At 50.0% G+C, this 16,096-nt stretch overlaps 1 protein-coding gene across 1 annotated transcript; it reads left to right on the top strand.

Moving 5' to 3' along the window:
- Positions 1-3,768: 3,768 nt before the first annotated feature.
- Positions 3,769-14,915, top strand: LOC129354460 (coiled-coil domain-containing protein 120-like). Its single transcript, XM_055023915.1, has 11 exons — positions 3,769-3,883; positions 5,319-5,454; positions 9,547-9,784; positions 9,855-9,982; positions 10,066-10,179; positions 10,388-10,532; positions 11,482-11,538; positions 11,994-12,093; positions 12,257-12,936; positions 13,027-13,288; positions 13,420-14,915. The coding sequence occupies exons 3-11, from the start codon at positions 9,751-9,753 to the stop codon at positions 13,523-13,525; spliced, it is 1,626 nt and encodes a 541-aa protein (XP_054879890.1). The 5' UTR covers positions 3,769-3,883; positions 5,319-5,454; positions 9,547-9,750; the 3' UTR covers positions 13,526-14,915.
- Positions 14,916-16,096: the final 1,181 nt, after the last annotated feature.

The following is a 16,096-nucleotide window of genomic DNA, read 5'->3' as shown; positions in this document are numbered from 1 at the left end:
TGACTGCTGCTGATCGGAGTCCAACCCGAGTCAGAACCAGGTTCACAGTCCCAGATCAAATTTATTGAACATGTCAAAAGAAATATTATTTTTTCAGTTGTATTTCCATTTTTAATTCAAAATTGTCACAATTCAGTAAGATATTGTTTATTTGCTAATATTAGCTGAATATTTAGCTAAGCCTGGCTGATAACAGGAAGTGAATTACCAAGATAAAAGCCGGGTCTTCCGAAAGTCTTTAATAACTGCTTGAGTTGTTTCTTGTTACCACTTCGTTTATTTTCCTCTTGTCCAATATTTCAGCTGAGCCATTTTAAAGACGGTACAGAAGTTTAGTAATCGATCATTAGCAGCCCTGATCTACTGCAACAATGATGCAGCCAGCTTTATTTTGAAAATCCACTTAGCAGGAAGTGAATTTGCATTTCAGCTATTTATTTTGAGCTAGCTAAATATTACGATTTTGTAAACTAAATACAAAATAATAAGCTAAGTACAAAATAAATACTTAGCTTGCTACATTTTGTTTCTAATAGAAACTAAAATATAAACAAAATATTTAGCTTTCTAATTAAATATTACTGAAAAATTAACCTCCATGTTTTTAATAATTTTGACTCTTAATTTGTGAAGACGCTCCCCGTTAACAAGATGGCTGTTAGGAAATGGTGACAGGAAGCAGAAGAGGCCCGCCAGGCTTGTTTTGAAGCAACTGATTGGATCGCTCTCTGCCAGCCTCATGGAGATGACATCAGAGCCATGACCGACAGGAAGCTGTGTGGACGGCAGCATCGCCGCCAGAGCAGAGCGATGGAAGCAGAATGACGGGGAACAGAAGCAGCTGCAGTCCAGATTAGAGACAGAAGAACAGGAAGAACCTGGAGGACAAACTGCAGAGGAACCAAATCAGGAAGGAAGAAGACCTCAGGCTGCGAGCAGAAGGTGGATCAGGTGGATGGAAGCCTGGAAGGAGCAAAAGAGCTGAAGACATTCAGACAGGTTCAGGATCATCATCATCCCTCCTTCCTCTGACCTCAGCTTCCTGAGTTAGAAGATCGGAGCCAAACCTCTGATCTTCTAACTTCCTCCTCAGTCACGGATCTTCAGCTTCCACTAGTTTGACTCCGACCGGATCAGGAGCTGCTGCTCCTCCTGATCTGGTTCTGGTCCAGAAGAGGCAGCTGGAGAGACGGAACCGGAACCAGGTCCAGATGGTCTTGGTTCTGAAGGCCTGAAGCTGCAGAGCGGTTCTGTGGGATTCTGCAGCATCCTTCAACCTCAACCCGACACAAAAGAAGGTTCTGCTGATGTGGTACCGGAACCCGCCTGGTTCCGGTACCACAGAAAACTCACCGACTGTAGACCTGTAGCCATGACAACCCCATCATGAAGGTCCTGGAGAGAAACCCGGTCAGTTTGCTTATCGCCATGGAGACGCCATCTTAACCTGCCTCATAAAACAATTTAACAGGATTCAGCCTGATCTGCTCTGGGAGGCGGAGCCTCAACCGTCACCTGCTGACTCAGCGTCTGGCTTCTGCCACCTACAGGAACACTCAGATTACAGGAATACTCAGATTACAGGAATACTCAGATTACAGGAATACTCAGATTACTGGAATACTCAGATTACAGGAATACTCAGATTACAGGAATACTCAGATTACTGGAATACTCAGATTACAGGAACACTCAGATTACAGGAATACTCAGATTACAGGAATACTCAGATTACAGGAATACTCAGATTACAGGAACACTCAGATTACAGGAATACTCAGATTACAGGAATACTCAGATTACAGGAATACCCAGATTACAGGAATACTCAGATTACTGGAATACTCAGATTACAGGAATACTCAGATTACTGGAATACTCAGATTACAGGAATACTCAGATTACAGGAATACTCAGATTACTGGAATACTCAGATTACAGGAATACTCAGATTACAGGAATACTCAGATTACTGGAATACTCAGATTACAGGAATACTCAGATTACAGGAATACTCAGATTACAGAAATAATCAGATTACTGGAATACCCAGATTACAGGAATACTCAGATTACAGGAATACTCAGATTACTGGAATACTCAGATTACAGGAATACTCAGATTACAGGAATACTCAGATTACAGGAATACTCAGGTTACAGGAATACTCAGATTACAGGAATACTCAGATTACTGGAATACCCAGATTACAGGAATACTCAGATTACTGGAATACTCAGATTACTGGATTACTCAGATTACAGGAACACTCAGATTACAGGAATACTCAGATTACTGGAATACTCAGATTACAGGAATACTCAGATTACAGAAATACTCAGATTACAGGAATACTCAGATTACAGGAATACTCAGGTTACAGGAATACTCAGATTACAGGAATACTCAGATTACTGGAATACCCAGATTACAGGAATACTCAGATTACTGGAATACTCAGATTACTGGAATACCCAGATTACAGGAATACTCAGATTACAGGAATACTCAGATTACAGAAATACTCAGATTACTGGAATACCCAGATTACAGGAATACTCAGATTACTGGAATACTCAGATTACTGGAATACTCAGATTACAGGAATACTCAGATTACAGGAACACTCAGATTACAGGAATACTCAGATTACTGGAATACCCAGATTACAGGAATACTCAGATTACAGGAATACTCAGATTACAGGAATACTCAGATTACAGGAATACTCAGTTACAGGAATACTCAGATTACAGGAATACTCAGATTACAGAAATACTCAGATTACTGGAATACCCAGATTACAGGAATACTCAGATTACTGGAATACTCAGATTACAGGAATACTCAGATTACTGGAATACTCAGATTACAGGAATACTTAGATTACAGGAATACTCAGATTACTCTGCAGGTGATGGTTTATCAGAGGCTGAGTACAGAGAGCTGGTGGACTGCTTCGGGTCACGGAGGGAACAGTCAAATCATCTGAAATGTGAACAAAACAAAGTATGTGATTGTTGGTTTCAGGAGGAACAGGGTCAAAGGTCAAACCCCATCATGGGAGAAGAAGTGGAGGAAGATAAAAACCTGGATGGAGACGGAGGAAGAGGAGATCCTTCAGGGTTTGGATCTGCTGTCAGAACCATCAGAACCACCGGAACCAGGAGCTGAAGAGGCTCAACAGGCTGAATAAGAAGGCTGGTTCTGTTGTGGTTCTGTTGTGGTTCTGTTGTGGTTCTGTTGTGGTTCTGTCTGTGGATCCTCTGGTGATGATGATGCAAAGAAGGATTCTTCTTAAAATCAATAAAGTTCTGGCCCGTCTTCAGTCAGAGGCTTGTTCAGAGGTGCTGTAACACAGACTGCTACAGGAGATCCTTCCTGCCAGCAGCATCTTCAATTAGAATCTCAATAAATGATTTACAACATTTCATTTCCCTTTGGATCAATAAAGTATTTTTGAATTTTACAAATGGCATGAAAGCAGAGAAAGTCTGAAGTTCTGTTGGGTCCAGATTGTTTTTTAGATGTTTTTGTTTCCATCGGTTTTTCTGCAGGTTCATATTTTCATCGCGTTTTTATTTTTGTCTTTCCGGTCCGTCGGTTCCGAACAGGGAAGTTCTGCTCGGTGTTGGCGAGCAGAAACCCAAACACACGAAGAAGAAAGCAGAAACCTGCTGCTGGCAGGCAGGCGCACATGCGCGCGCATGGGCGAGGCGTGTGCGTGTCCGCGGCGGGAGCGCGCCTCGTGCTGCTGATGTTGCGGATGATGAAGAGGAGGACGATGAAGAGCGACCAGAGCATGGATCCCAGCTGATCGATCAGAACTCTCAGGTTCTCTGGACCGGTTCTGCTCTCCGGACCGGAGCTGCAGGTGACCCAGGTATGCTGGACCGGAACTCCCGTTAAAAGTCTGCGGGCTGAAGCGGCGGCGCGGCGCCGCGCGGCAGCCGAGCGGCACGAGCCGCGGTGGTTGTTATGTTGAAGTTCGGCTCGGAGTCCGAACCAGACCGAACCGAGCTGAGGGAAGGACCCGGGTCAAACTACCAGGGGGCGGAGGTTCGGTTCTCTGAGTCCAAATGGAAGCGGGCAGCTTCCGGTTCGGCGGCTGATCCAGATCCAGCTGCAGGAACCGAACAGAACCGACAGGTGAGCCTGGATTCCTGCTCACTGATTGGCTGCGCGTGCGCGACTGACGTGACCCCAACCTGCGCTGGTCTTTGTGTTGACATGTGGAATCAGCTGATTGACGTAAAAACACCAAACTTCACCCAGAGCAGCGACAGCCAATCAGAGAGCAGCCTGCGGCCACGTGGCCCAGATGTGCAGAACCCGGGTTCTGGTTCCGGTGGGCCAGCCATCATGGCCTAAGCCGCAGGTTAGAAGATGAATATAATTATGGTCTGGTTGTTGTGTCTGACTATCACCATGACAACAAGAACCGGGCTCCACCTCCTTCCTTTCATTAGCAGAAGAACCGGAACAAAAGAACCGGAAGGAAAGAACCGGAACAAAAGAACCGGAAGGAAAGAACCGGAACAAAAGAACCGGAAGGAAAGAACCGGAACAAAAGCTCGTCGGTCCACAGAGTTCGGAGAACAAGTTCTGGCGTTTCTGCTCTTTTCTTCTTCGCTAGTCTATTTGCTGGCTTTTGCGGTACCACGCCGCCCCCAGAGGTTACTGCTGGTACTGCTCCGTTTGGACAGCCGCATCTGGCCCACTGAGTGCTGCGGTTCTGTGGTCCATCGTATTCAGGAGAACCGGGACCAAACCCAAACATGAAGGGTTGCATCATGCTAGCACCATGACAAACTCCACGCACTTCCACAGCTGCTAATGTTTCTCCGTCGTCGGCGTTGTGCGACACCAGCAGCTCCACCCTAACCCGACGGTACCTTGAGCTTTGGACCTATACCTGATGGGGGACCAGGGGGTCCGGGTCGGTTGTATGGGGAAACAGAACAGCGCTGTCCAATCACCAGATTGGCAGGTATTCAGGCTGTGGAAACCGTTGTGTCTGGGATGGAGCAGAGTCCTGGATTTACTTCCTCATGACTGTTCTTGTACCTTTGGGTTGAGGTACCAGAACCAGTGAGTGGAAGGATTCATCCAAACTGGGTTTGATGGTAGAGGAGGCCGCCTCAGGCTCGTATAGACCGTGATGAATCGGGACCCAGAGGTTCTGAACCTGGCTCAGTGAGAAGCATCTTATATCTCCTGAGATCATTCGAGTTGGACCTCAAAGGTTCCAGGAAGGACCGGGCCCGGCTGCCGCTCTCACGCTGGTAGTTTATTGGCTGATTCTGATCTCTGTTTAGGATGGAAGCTCCTCCCACATCACCTCTTCCGTCCACCTGCTGATGGTCGAGGGTCGCGCCCATTGAAGGAGTCTCAGGGACCTGGGTCCAATCTTTCCTCTAACAGAACCTGAACCAAGCCCAGTTGGTGCCAGAGGTTAGTATTTCTGATCTGTAAATGTTCCCCTCTGTTCTCCTTTACTTTGGATCCGTCGGTGTTGTCTAGCATAACTGGTGCACATGCTGGGCCAAACTGGTTCTGATCCCAGAACCAAACTGGTTCTGATCCCAGTTTGGCGCAGTTCTGGTGGAGGCCGCCAGAACCCAGCCTGCAGTTCGGTTCACAGAACTTTATTTACTTCCAGCAGACTGAAGAAGTTCGTTTCTCAAAACAGATGTGAAAAACTCACCCAGACAATCTGCTCACCGTTTGGTACCGATCCAGTTTGGGTTCTTACCTGTTCAACCTTACTAGGTACCAAATGGAGGAACCGAGACCAGAACCTCTGGCCCTGACAGACTGATCTCAACTCTAAGGAGAAGTTCTGTTTCCAGCTGGAGTCCAAACGGGTTTTCAGGATCGGGTTTTAATCCATGTTCTGGGCGGAGACAGAACTGACGAAGTCCACTTGGTTCTGGTTCTGCTGAACTGCACCAGTTCTGGTGGAGTACAAGTCCAAACCCAACTCTGTGGTTCTGCTTGGAACCAGACGTGTTTGTCCTTCTGTAGAGCAATAATATGCTAACTATTAGCTTAGCGCTGTAGCTAGCATTGAAAGTTTCACTTTGCCCTGATTTTTCCAAATAAATTCTGAAATTTACGTCTTAACTTCCAGCTGAATAAAGTTCAGCGTCTGTGTTTCAGTTTAGAATACCGAGTTTTAGAGAAATATATTCATGCTCTTATTTTGAAGACTCTTTATTTTTCCCCCCCTATAACTTTATTTAAAACACACAAACAAACAGGAACAAAAGACAAGAACAAGATCTAAACCAGAAAACACCAAATATACCAATATATATTGGTAGATGATGAACATCAGCTCTAAAATCTGAAAAATGTTTCAAGGTTAATTTTTTTGAAGTGATCTTTAGTTTTACAGGGATCCCATTGCACCATACCTTCACCACCGTGCTTCAGTGTTCTGTGGTTTTTGTGCAGAGTTCTTGGCAAGTTTCTGGTTCCCAGACCCAAATAGAACCGCCCGTCCTTCACATGTTGCTCTGGTTCTGTACAGAAGAATCAGACTTTTCAGTCCTGGCTGCCAGTTCTGCTGGGTTCTGCTGGACCCATGTTATTGTGAGCCCGGTTCTGTGGTTGGAATGTTGCTGCTGCGGATGGAGGCTCTGAGTGTGTAGCAGTCTGTTTTTTCTTGAGGTCAGTAAACACCTCGCGGTGAGTCTGATGCTGCACAGGAGCTGCAGCAGCAGGAGCTGCAGCAGCAGGAGCTGCAGCAGCAGGAGCTGCAGCAGCAGGAGCTGCAGCAGCAGGAGCTGCAGCAGCAGGAGCTGCAGCAGCAGGAGCTGCAGCAGCAGGAGCTGCAGCAGCAGGAGCTGCAGCAGCAGGAGCTGCAGCAGCAGGAGCTGCAGCAGCAGGAGCTGCAGCAGCAGGAGCTGCAGCAGCAGGAGCTGCAGCAGCAGCGCTGTGTGATGGATGTAGGTCAGGCTGATTCTCTGCTCAGCAACAGTCCTGGGCTCTGATTGGCTGAGAGCTGCAGCCAGACAACCAATAACCTTTCACCCCTCTGAGCTGTGTGTCCCTGTGTGAGGTTCTGGTGTGTGTGTGTGTGTGTGTGTGTGTGTGTGTGTGTGTGTGTGTGTGTGTGTGTATGTGAGGTTCTGGTGTGTGTGTGTGGTGTGTGTGTGTGTGTGTGTGTGTGTGTGTGTGTGTGTGAGGTTCTGGTGTGTGTGTGTGTGTGTGTGTGTGTGTGTGTGTGTGAGGTTCTGGTGTGTGTGTGTGTGTGTGTGTGTGTGTGTGTGAGGTTCTGGTGTGTGTGTGTGTGTGTGTGTGTGTGTGTGTGTGTGTGTGTGTGTATGTGAGGTTCTGGTGTGTGTGTGTGTGTGTGTGTGTGTGTGTGTGTGTGTGTGTGTGTGAGGTTCTGGTGTGTGTGTGTGTGTGTGTGTGTGTGTGTGTGTGTGTATGTGAGGTTCTGGTGTGTGTGTGTGTGTGTGTGTGTGTGTGTGTGTGTGTGTGTGTGTGTGTGTGAGGTTCTGGTGTGTGTGTGTGTATGTGAGGTTCTGGTGTGTGTGTGTGTATGTGAGGTTCTGGTGTGTGTGTGTGTGTGTGTGTGTGTGTGTGTGTGTGTGTGTGTGTGTTCTGGTGTGTGTGTGTGTGTGTGTGTGTGTGTGTGTGTGTGTGTGTGTGTGTGTGTGTGTGTGTGTGTGTGTGTGTGTGTGTGAGGTTCTGGTGTGTGTGTGTGTGTGTGTGAGGTTCTGGTGTGTGTGTGTGTGTGAGAGGTTCTGGTGTGTGTGTGTGTGTGTGTGAGGTTCTGGTGTGTGTGTGTGTGTGAGTTTCTGGTGTGTGTGTGTGTGAGGTCGCCGTTTCCTCTGAGGTTCCTTCAGACCTGGAGTGACCCGGTTTCAGAACCAGGCTGTGGGTCAGTGGGTAGAGTGTCTGAGGTTCTGCTGGGTTTGGACCGGGCCTAGACGGGTCTCTGGATGATTATTATGAGGAGGTTCTGGTTTTGTCTCATGGGTTCTATTCAGAAGCACCAGAACCAGTCGGGTTCTCTTTGTTTAGTCTGAAGCTCTTCTGGGTCCTCATGGTTCTGGTTCTGGTTCCAGTTGCAGAGACCCATCTCTAACTTATTTTATCAGAACAGTTTTTTCAAAAAAATTTTATGTTAATTTCAACTGTTACCACGGCAACCATAAGCGTTAAGCCGCGTGTTTCTGTGGATCGGCTGCAAAAATAACAGTAAAAACTTCATGACTGGGAATAATCTGGGAATAATCTGGGAATAATCTGCAGGCTGAGCTTCGTACTGTGAACTTTCCTGGATCCACTGCCGGCGCATTTCTGGAGTCAAAGTTTCACTTTAATTCACAATTTTTGATTTTTAGAAAAGCTGTGTGAATTAATTGTTTTAATAACACATTTCACAAGTTTCTTTATTTTGTTTATGCCAAATCAAAGCGAACAGATTGCTGTTCCTTTTGCAGACAGTCAGGAAACAAAGCAAAAAGTTGAGTTAGAAAAATGTTAAAGTGAGTTCATCAATGCTTTGTCTCAGTGGCTTTTCTAATTGTTTTTAACTTCAGAGTTCTGATATATTGTTTGAATTTCTGTTTGAACCCTGAAAAGCAAAAGCTTTGAGATTTAGATTGATGCATTTGGTATTTTCCTAATAAAATTGTTTCTGGGAAATAAATGTCTCATCCAGCTCAGCCTGTGACGTATGAACCATGTTTGGGCCTTTTGGTTCTGGTCAGACCCAAGCAGGAACATTTCTGCCAGCAGGGGGCAGCAGGCCACCTTAAGGTAAAAACCACAAACAGCTTCCAGTCCGCAGGGCAGAATCTATGGGCGGCTAATGCCCCAATGCCCCCGACTGCTGCTGACTGGCCCCAATGCCCCTTAATGCCCCCAGGGTGCAGCTAACAAAAAAAGAAAGAAAAACAACAACAATAATAAAACAGTTTAGTGGTGAGACTCCATGATCTCAGTGACAGAACCCAACCAGAACCCGATCAGAACCCGACTCAAACAGACTGAGCTTGGTCCTGGAACAGAGATGGAAACAGAAAGGTTTTTGTTGGTTCTGTTAATCCAGAACCATCCAGGCTGATCATGCTGTGGAGCATTTGGGCCAGATCAAGGTTCTGGTTCTGACCCGTTCAGTCATTCCCAGTCCTGTTCCCTCCTCCCTCGCTCTCTCTCTTCCTGTCTCTTTGCCGCTCGTTTCCTTCTTCCTGTTTCCTGCTGCCAGCTTCCTGTTCCCAGGCGGCTGGCGTAGCGGCAGCAGAACCGGGCCGCCGGGTGATCGGACCGCTTCAGAGGGGATCAGTAACACCCAATCTGCTCTTCATGTTGGAGTTTTACTTGTTTTGATTCAACACGGTTAATCCAGAGTTGAATCTGTCTGCCCAGCAGAACCGGGTCCGACGGGTTCGATCCTCTCTGGTTCTGGTTCTGATCTGGAAGAAGTTTCCTTTGTGTGTTCATGTTAGTCCTCAGTGAGAAAAATCAGATTTTCTGCCCTGAAACTCAGAACTCCTGATGTTTCTTCTTCTGTGGTTTTGCTCTCAGGTTGATCGCCCCCTCCAGGCCGCCATGGGAGCTGCAGCAGCTGCCTGAGTCTCACCTGTTGGATGGCTGCAGGTGAGAACCACTGCAGGGTCTATGAAGTGGCTCAGTAGCAGAGGAACACCTGGTGGCGCTCCACAGGTGAGCCGGGGTCTGTAGACAGGACCGGAGTGACGAGGAGGCGGAGTCACATGGGAAGCCCATGCCATGGAGGTCAAAGGTCAACTCATTTTAGCACCTGGTAAGAGAGACCAGTTGGGGAAATCTGTTGGTCTCCCCTGCTTCCTGACTCACCTGTGTCCTGTGTGCAGAGCCCCTCACCTGTCCAAGCAGGAAGCAAAACGAGCGAATGGCAGAGCTGCAAGAGAGGAGGCGGAGCCTGCAGGTGCTACTGAGCGTCCGATTGGCCGAGCTGAGGCGGATCTGCCTCCAGGAGGCGGTGAGTGATGTCACAGCCGGAAGCGAAGCCTGATCGGTGCGGCCGGTGTGCGCTGAGTTGTGTGCTGCGCTCTGATTGGTTAGGAGCTGACAGGTGCGGTGCCCAACGACTTCCCCCTGGAGGCAGGCGAGAAGCCGCCTTGCGTCCGCAGACGAGCGGCGCCGACCCACCAGGGGAACAGGAAGTGTCGAGTGGAGGTGAGCCAGGATTCTCATCGGTTCAGACAGAAACAGCCGATAACAGAAACTCTGTTGTTCCGGTCCAGAACCAGCAGAACCCAGCGGTGGATCCAGTGTAGAACCACCCGGTTTAAAGTAGATCCAGGGTTCTGTCTGGAGGCGTAGTCTGGTTCTGATGAAGCAGCGCCCCCTGCTGGTCGGCTGACCCGGTTCTGTTTGTGTGAAGCAGGAAGAAGAAGGCCAGCGGCCCAAACCCAGAAAGACGCTTTTCAGCGCCGCGCTGAGGAAACACAGCGACTCTGAGAACGGCACACACACTCACACACACACACACCACGGCAAGAGGACGGTGCACCGAGGGTGCCACACAGGTAACACACACACAGGAAACAAACACACACAGGAAACACACACACAGGAAACACACACACACACAGGAAACAAACACACACAGGAAACACACACACACACACACACACACAGGAAACACACACACACACAGGAAACACACACACACACAGAAAACACACACACACACACACACACACACACACACAGGAAACACACACACAGGAAACACACACACAGGAAAGACACACACACACTCACACACACACACACCACGGCAAGAGGACGGTGCACCGAGGGTGCCACACAGGAAACACACACACACACAGGAAACACACACACACACAGAAAACACACACACACACACACACACAGGAAACACACACACACACAGAAAACACACACACACACACACACACAGGAAACACACACACAGGAAAGACACACACACACTCACACACACACCACGGCAAGAGGACGGTGCACCGAGGGTGCCACACAGGAAACACACACACAGAAAACACACACACACACAGGAAACACACACACAGGAAACACACACACACACACACAGGAAACACACACACAGGAAACACACACACACAGGAAACACACACACAGGAAAGACACACACAGAAAACACACACACACACACACACACAGGAAACACACACACACACAGGAAACACACACACACAGGAAACACACACACAGGAAACACACACACACACACACAGGAAACACACACACACACAGGAAACACACACACAGGAAACACACACACACACACACAGGAAACACACACACAGGAAACACACACACACACACACAGGAAACACACACACAGGAAACACACACACACACACACAGGAAACACACACACACACACACAGGAAACACACACACCATTGTTTCTTGAAGCAAAGGCTCTTCCTGCCTTCATCCTGAATCCCAGTGTTTGTGCTTTTCCAGACGACACGGTGAGATCAGAGAGCAGCTCCACGTCAGACTCAGCAGGAAACGACAACGGTAACACACACACACACACACACACACACACACACACACACACACACACACACACACACACACACACACACACACAGGCAGGGTTTCTGGTTTTGGGATAACAAAATGTCCCAACAGCGTCTGATGTTTTGTAACCATCAGGATGAAGCAGCTGATGTCACTAGTGGCGCCCCCTCAGGGTAATTTAGGAACTGCCTGATGGGTAACAGTAGCTGCACTGGCTGCTGGTCCTGCAAGAACCAGCAGCAACGTGACATCACGTTCCACCATCAACATCACCGAGCATCACATCATCCTCACTATCGGGACGGACCCAGACAGCTTCCAGAACCGATAGCTGGGATCTCAGAACCAAAGGGGCGTGGCCTAACTCTCAGCAGACAGACAAACGGACGGACGGTCGGTAAAGTCCTGGCAGGATTCAGTGCTGATGTGGATCGTCTCTGTGTTGACAGACAACGCTGGGTCTCAGTGTCGCCCCCTGCTGGTTTCTGCTGGATCTCCTGTGGATGTTTTCAACCAGAACAAACCCAAGAAGTCGTTGGTGCTCAGCAGGTACGCCAGACCTCCGTGACCCGATTGCCGGTTCCTGACCCCGAGCGGATCGTGTCATATGGGTTAACTAGTTTAACCCATATGACTAGTTTGCCCAGTTAGTTTTATGTTTGGTACCTGCCAATCGGAAGAGTTTCTCACCACCTGACCTCTGACCTTTCAGGACTGAACACCATGAGAATACCAAGCCCCCTCCCCCGCCCCGTTCCCAGGACTCCTCCTCCTCCTCCGACCCGGGGCGGGAGGCGGGCTGTCGGGCGTCGCGCCAGAGCAACGGCTCCGACAGCCTCCTGACCCACAGCACCTCCCCGGAGGACGAAGGCGGGGCGCGGCAGGGGGCGCGGCAGGGGGCGCAGCAGGGGGCGCCCCGGCCTAACGGAGCCACTGTTTCCAGGGGAACCAACGCGGCCGGGTCATTCTGGAGCTCTGAGACGCTGACGGAGCGGCGCGGCAGAAACCACCCCGCGGCCCGAGGGGGGGGCTACAGCGAGGTTCTGCTGGACTACGTCTGGGAGAAACAGCGGCAGCTGCAGCGCCAGCAGTCGCAGCCCAGCAGGCCGGTCCACGGCGCCGGCTCCGCCCAGCAGCCCGGGGGAGCCCCGCCCATCTACCGCAGTCACCACGGCGACCAGCGCAGAGTCACCGTCACCCGCACCAAGTCCTGTGGCCCGTTCCTGCCAGTGCAACAGAACCACAGTGACGTAACCAAACAGGCTCCGCCCACCATCCAGCCAGACCCCCACCCCCACTTGCTGCCCCCCCGCCCGCCGCAGCTGCCCCCCCAGCAGGACTCCCAGCTGGAGGAGGCCACGCGAAGCCTCCACAAGGCCCTGGCCCTGGAGGGTAAGGCAACAGGACAAAACTCCGACTGGCGCCACCTGGTGGATTAAACAAGGTCAGCAGGTGTGACTTTGTCTGATTCCTTCTTCACAGGTCTGAGGGACTGGTACCTGAGGAACACCTTAGGATCCAGCCACCAGAACCAGGCCTGCGGAAAGGGCTTGTCAACTGCCAGCACTAAGCCGAGCGGTGGGGTCAAAGGTCAGGCCGGAGGGGTTGGCGCCCAGCAGCAAAGACGCACGGCCCACAAAGTCCTCCAACAGTCGACCTATCAGAATCATCACTATGTCGCGCCGCATCACAAGCAGACGCTGCCGCACTCCGCCACGTTCCACAGACATCCGCTGCACGGGAGGTAGGGGTCCGCCACCAACTTCATCACCCACAATGCCTTGCTTTGCGGGCCAAAAGACTATTTTTGAGTTTTCTCCACATCAATGTGAGCCGAAAATGAAACCAGAAGCCATCTCTCCCTCTCTGTGTCAGGTCTGTGGACAGCTCGCTCTACCAGGACTCCTGCCCGTCCCAGAAACAGGAAGTTCCCCTCAGAGACTTGGCGGTGGACCAGCCGTCTCCTGGGACTCTGGTCTGATCACCAGCCAATCAGAGGAAGAGACTTGGACGGAACCCGGTTCTCTGGGCCTTCTCTGACTGGGTGACGATGACCCTGTTCAGAGACTAGCTGAGCACCCATACGCCCCATGCACCTTAAAGACAGCTTCGCCTCGCAAAGACCTTCATCTCCCCTGAGAGGGTCCACTAAGGAAGACCATCTCCTCATCAGAGTGTTCGGTGGTCTCTGGAGGAGTCACGAACCAGAACCAGGACCTGCCTGAACTCAGCAGAGGACCGATGGTTTACCGCTGTTTGAGGGAACAGCGTTCAACTGGAGTCACTGGTTTGGGTCAAGAAGGAACCCTACACCAAGGGGCAAGAGTGCCTCACTTCTGAAGGTTCCTGGTCCGGAAAGGTTCCCATTAGCCAGTTCTCGTATCGCCACAGCAGGACTGTGGAGCGCCAACTGGTCCAAGTTCTGGGTTCCTGGTCCTCAGACTCTGCTCAGACAATCTGCACCCCCCAAAGACAGAGCCTCACCTGGTCTCTGACATCACCAGCTGACATCACCAGCCCTGATCAGCTCAGGCGTCTACCTATTAAAGCCTCAGGTGAGTCCAGACCGGAAGCATCAGGTACCTTTGCAGTTTGGACTCAGAATCCATGCACTATGAATCCAGCACTGACTTTCATCCTCAAACCAGCAAGACTGGACCTGCAACAGGACCGGCCCGGCCCGATTCTGGCCGGCTCAGACACTCGAGATCCAGAAGTTTTTCAGGGAAACCGGGTCCAGGAGAATGTTCTGACACAATCCAGATCTCCAACAACTTAGGAATGTCACTAGAACCTGGAGGAAATTCTGTCCCGGATCCAGACCTCCATCTTCATCTGTACCCGGGTCAGGACCTGAGTTCTGGGTCCGGGTCCTGGGCCCGGTTAACTTCAGGTCGTAATCAGGAAGCAGGTTTAGTCAGAAGCAATAAGAGGAGCTTCGGGTTTCACATTTAAGAACTTCAGAACAAAAAAATGATCAGAACGACAATCAGACAATGATGTCACAGCGGTGATTGATTTCATCATCAATTGACTGTTTGGTCTCGTTTTCTACAGATCTGATGTCATCTGATTTTATACAAACCTTTGTTACTGAAATGATGTTTTTAATGCAGGACATAACTTTTATTGAGAATCAGTGTTCACGCACCTGTCCTCACACACACACACACACACACACCCCTGTCCTCACACACACCCCTGTCCTCACACACACACACCTCTGTCCTCACACACACCCCTGTCCTCACACACACACACACCCCTGTCCTCACACACACACACCTCTGTCCTCACACACACCCCTGTCCTCACACACACACACACACCCCTGTCCTCACACACACACACACACACCTGTCCTCACACACACACACACACACACACACACACACTGTCCTCACACACACACCCCTGTCCTCACACACACACACCCCTGTCCTCACACACACACACCTGTCCTCACACACACACACACACACCTGTCCTCACACACACACACCTGTCCTCACATAGACACACCTGTCCTCACATACACACACCTGTCCTCACATACACACAACTGTCCTCACACACACACGCACCTGTCCTCACACACACACGCACCTGTCCTCACACACACGCACCTGTGCTGTTCCACACCTGGACCCGTGTTCTCAAGAAACTTGAGACAAAGTAGCTGCGTGGCATTTAATGTAATTTTAATTTAATCGTTGTGACTCTTTTTTTACTTCAGTCAGGATTCATTTCTGTCACTGGAGACATTTTTGTTTGTTTTTTTGTCTTTGTTTTGTGTTCACAGCCAAGTCTGGAGCTGTTGATTTATCTTAAAAAGATAAAAAATACCAAGACGTTCTAGTTTCAAACACATGAGAGGATGAGAGTTTATTTTTAGCCTTTGGTTCCCCCTCCTCACCAGCAGATGGCGGCAATGCTCCACTAAGTTACTGGCAACAACCATTGAATAGCTTAGGAATCCCAACCCGACAAAACAGCGTCATGCCTGGCGACGGGGTCAACCACACCTGGCGACGGGGTCAACCACACTTAGCGACGGGGTCAACCACACTTAGCGACGGGGTCAACCACACCTGGCGACGGGGTCAACCACACTTAGCGACGGGGTCAACCACACCTGGCGACGGGGTCAACCACACTTAGCGACGGGGTCAACCACACCTAGCTACGAGGTCAACATTGGAGTAGGGCCAGTACTTTTCCATACCTGCTGTGTTCGCCTCACCTGTGCCTGAGGTTCTGTTCTGGTCCAGTTAGTCTACTGGGTCGCTGCAGCTCAGACATCTGAATTTTCTTAAGATGAAACATTTTTGTTAAAACCTCAGTCAGTCATGATGAAGACAAGCCCCGCCCACTCTGATGCTGCTGCCCTCCTATTGGTTGGCCACTCAGGTGTTTGGTTCTGGTCGTGTAACCGCAGCTGGACGCGCTTCCTACCCAGAGCAGAACCCGAGGACCTGATACTGGTTCTGCTGACAGCCCATAACCAGCCGGTACCAGTCGGTATCAGCTGGGATCCTGCAGGAGTTCTGGT

The sequence above is a fragment of the Poeciliopsis prolifica genome, unplaced genomic scaffold, assembly GCF_027474105.1.
Source record: "Poeciliopsis prolifica strain line A6 unplaced genomic scaffold, Auburn_PproV2 SCAFFOLD110, whole genome shotgun sequence".
In the NCBI taxonomy this organism is placed as follows: domain Eukaryota; kingdom Metazoa; phylum Chordata; class Actinopteri; order Cyprinodontiformes; family Poeciliidae; genus Poeciliopsis; species Poeciliopsis prolifica.
This window is presented reverse-complemented; position numbering and strand designations above follow the sequence as displayed.

Coding starts and splice junctions, on each gene's coding strand:
- LOC129354460 (XM_055023915.1), top strand. CDS start 9,751: ATGGAGGTCAAAGGTCAACTCATTTTAGCACCTG. Junction 10,180..10,387: donor ACAGGAAGTGTCGAGTGGAG/GTGAGCCAGGAT, acceptor GTTTGTGTGAAG/CAGGAAGAAGAAGGCCAGCG. Junction 13,289..13,419: donor AGACATCCGCTGCACGGGAG/GTAGGGGTCCGC, acceptor TCTCTGTGTCAG/GTCTGTGGACAGCTCGCTCT.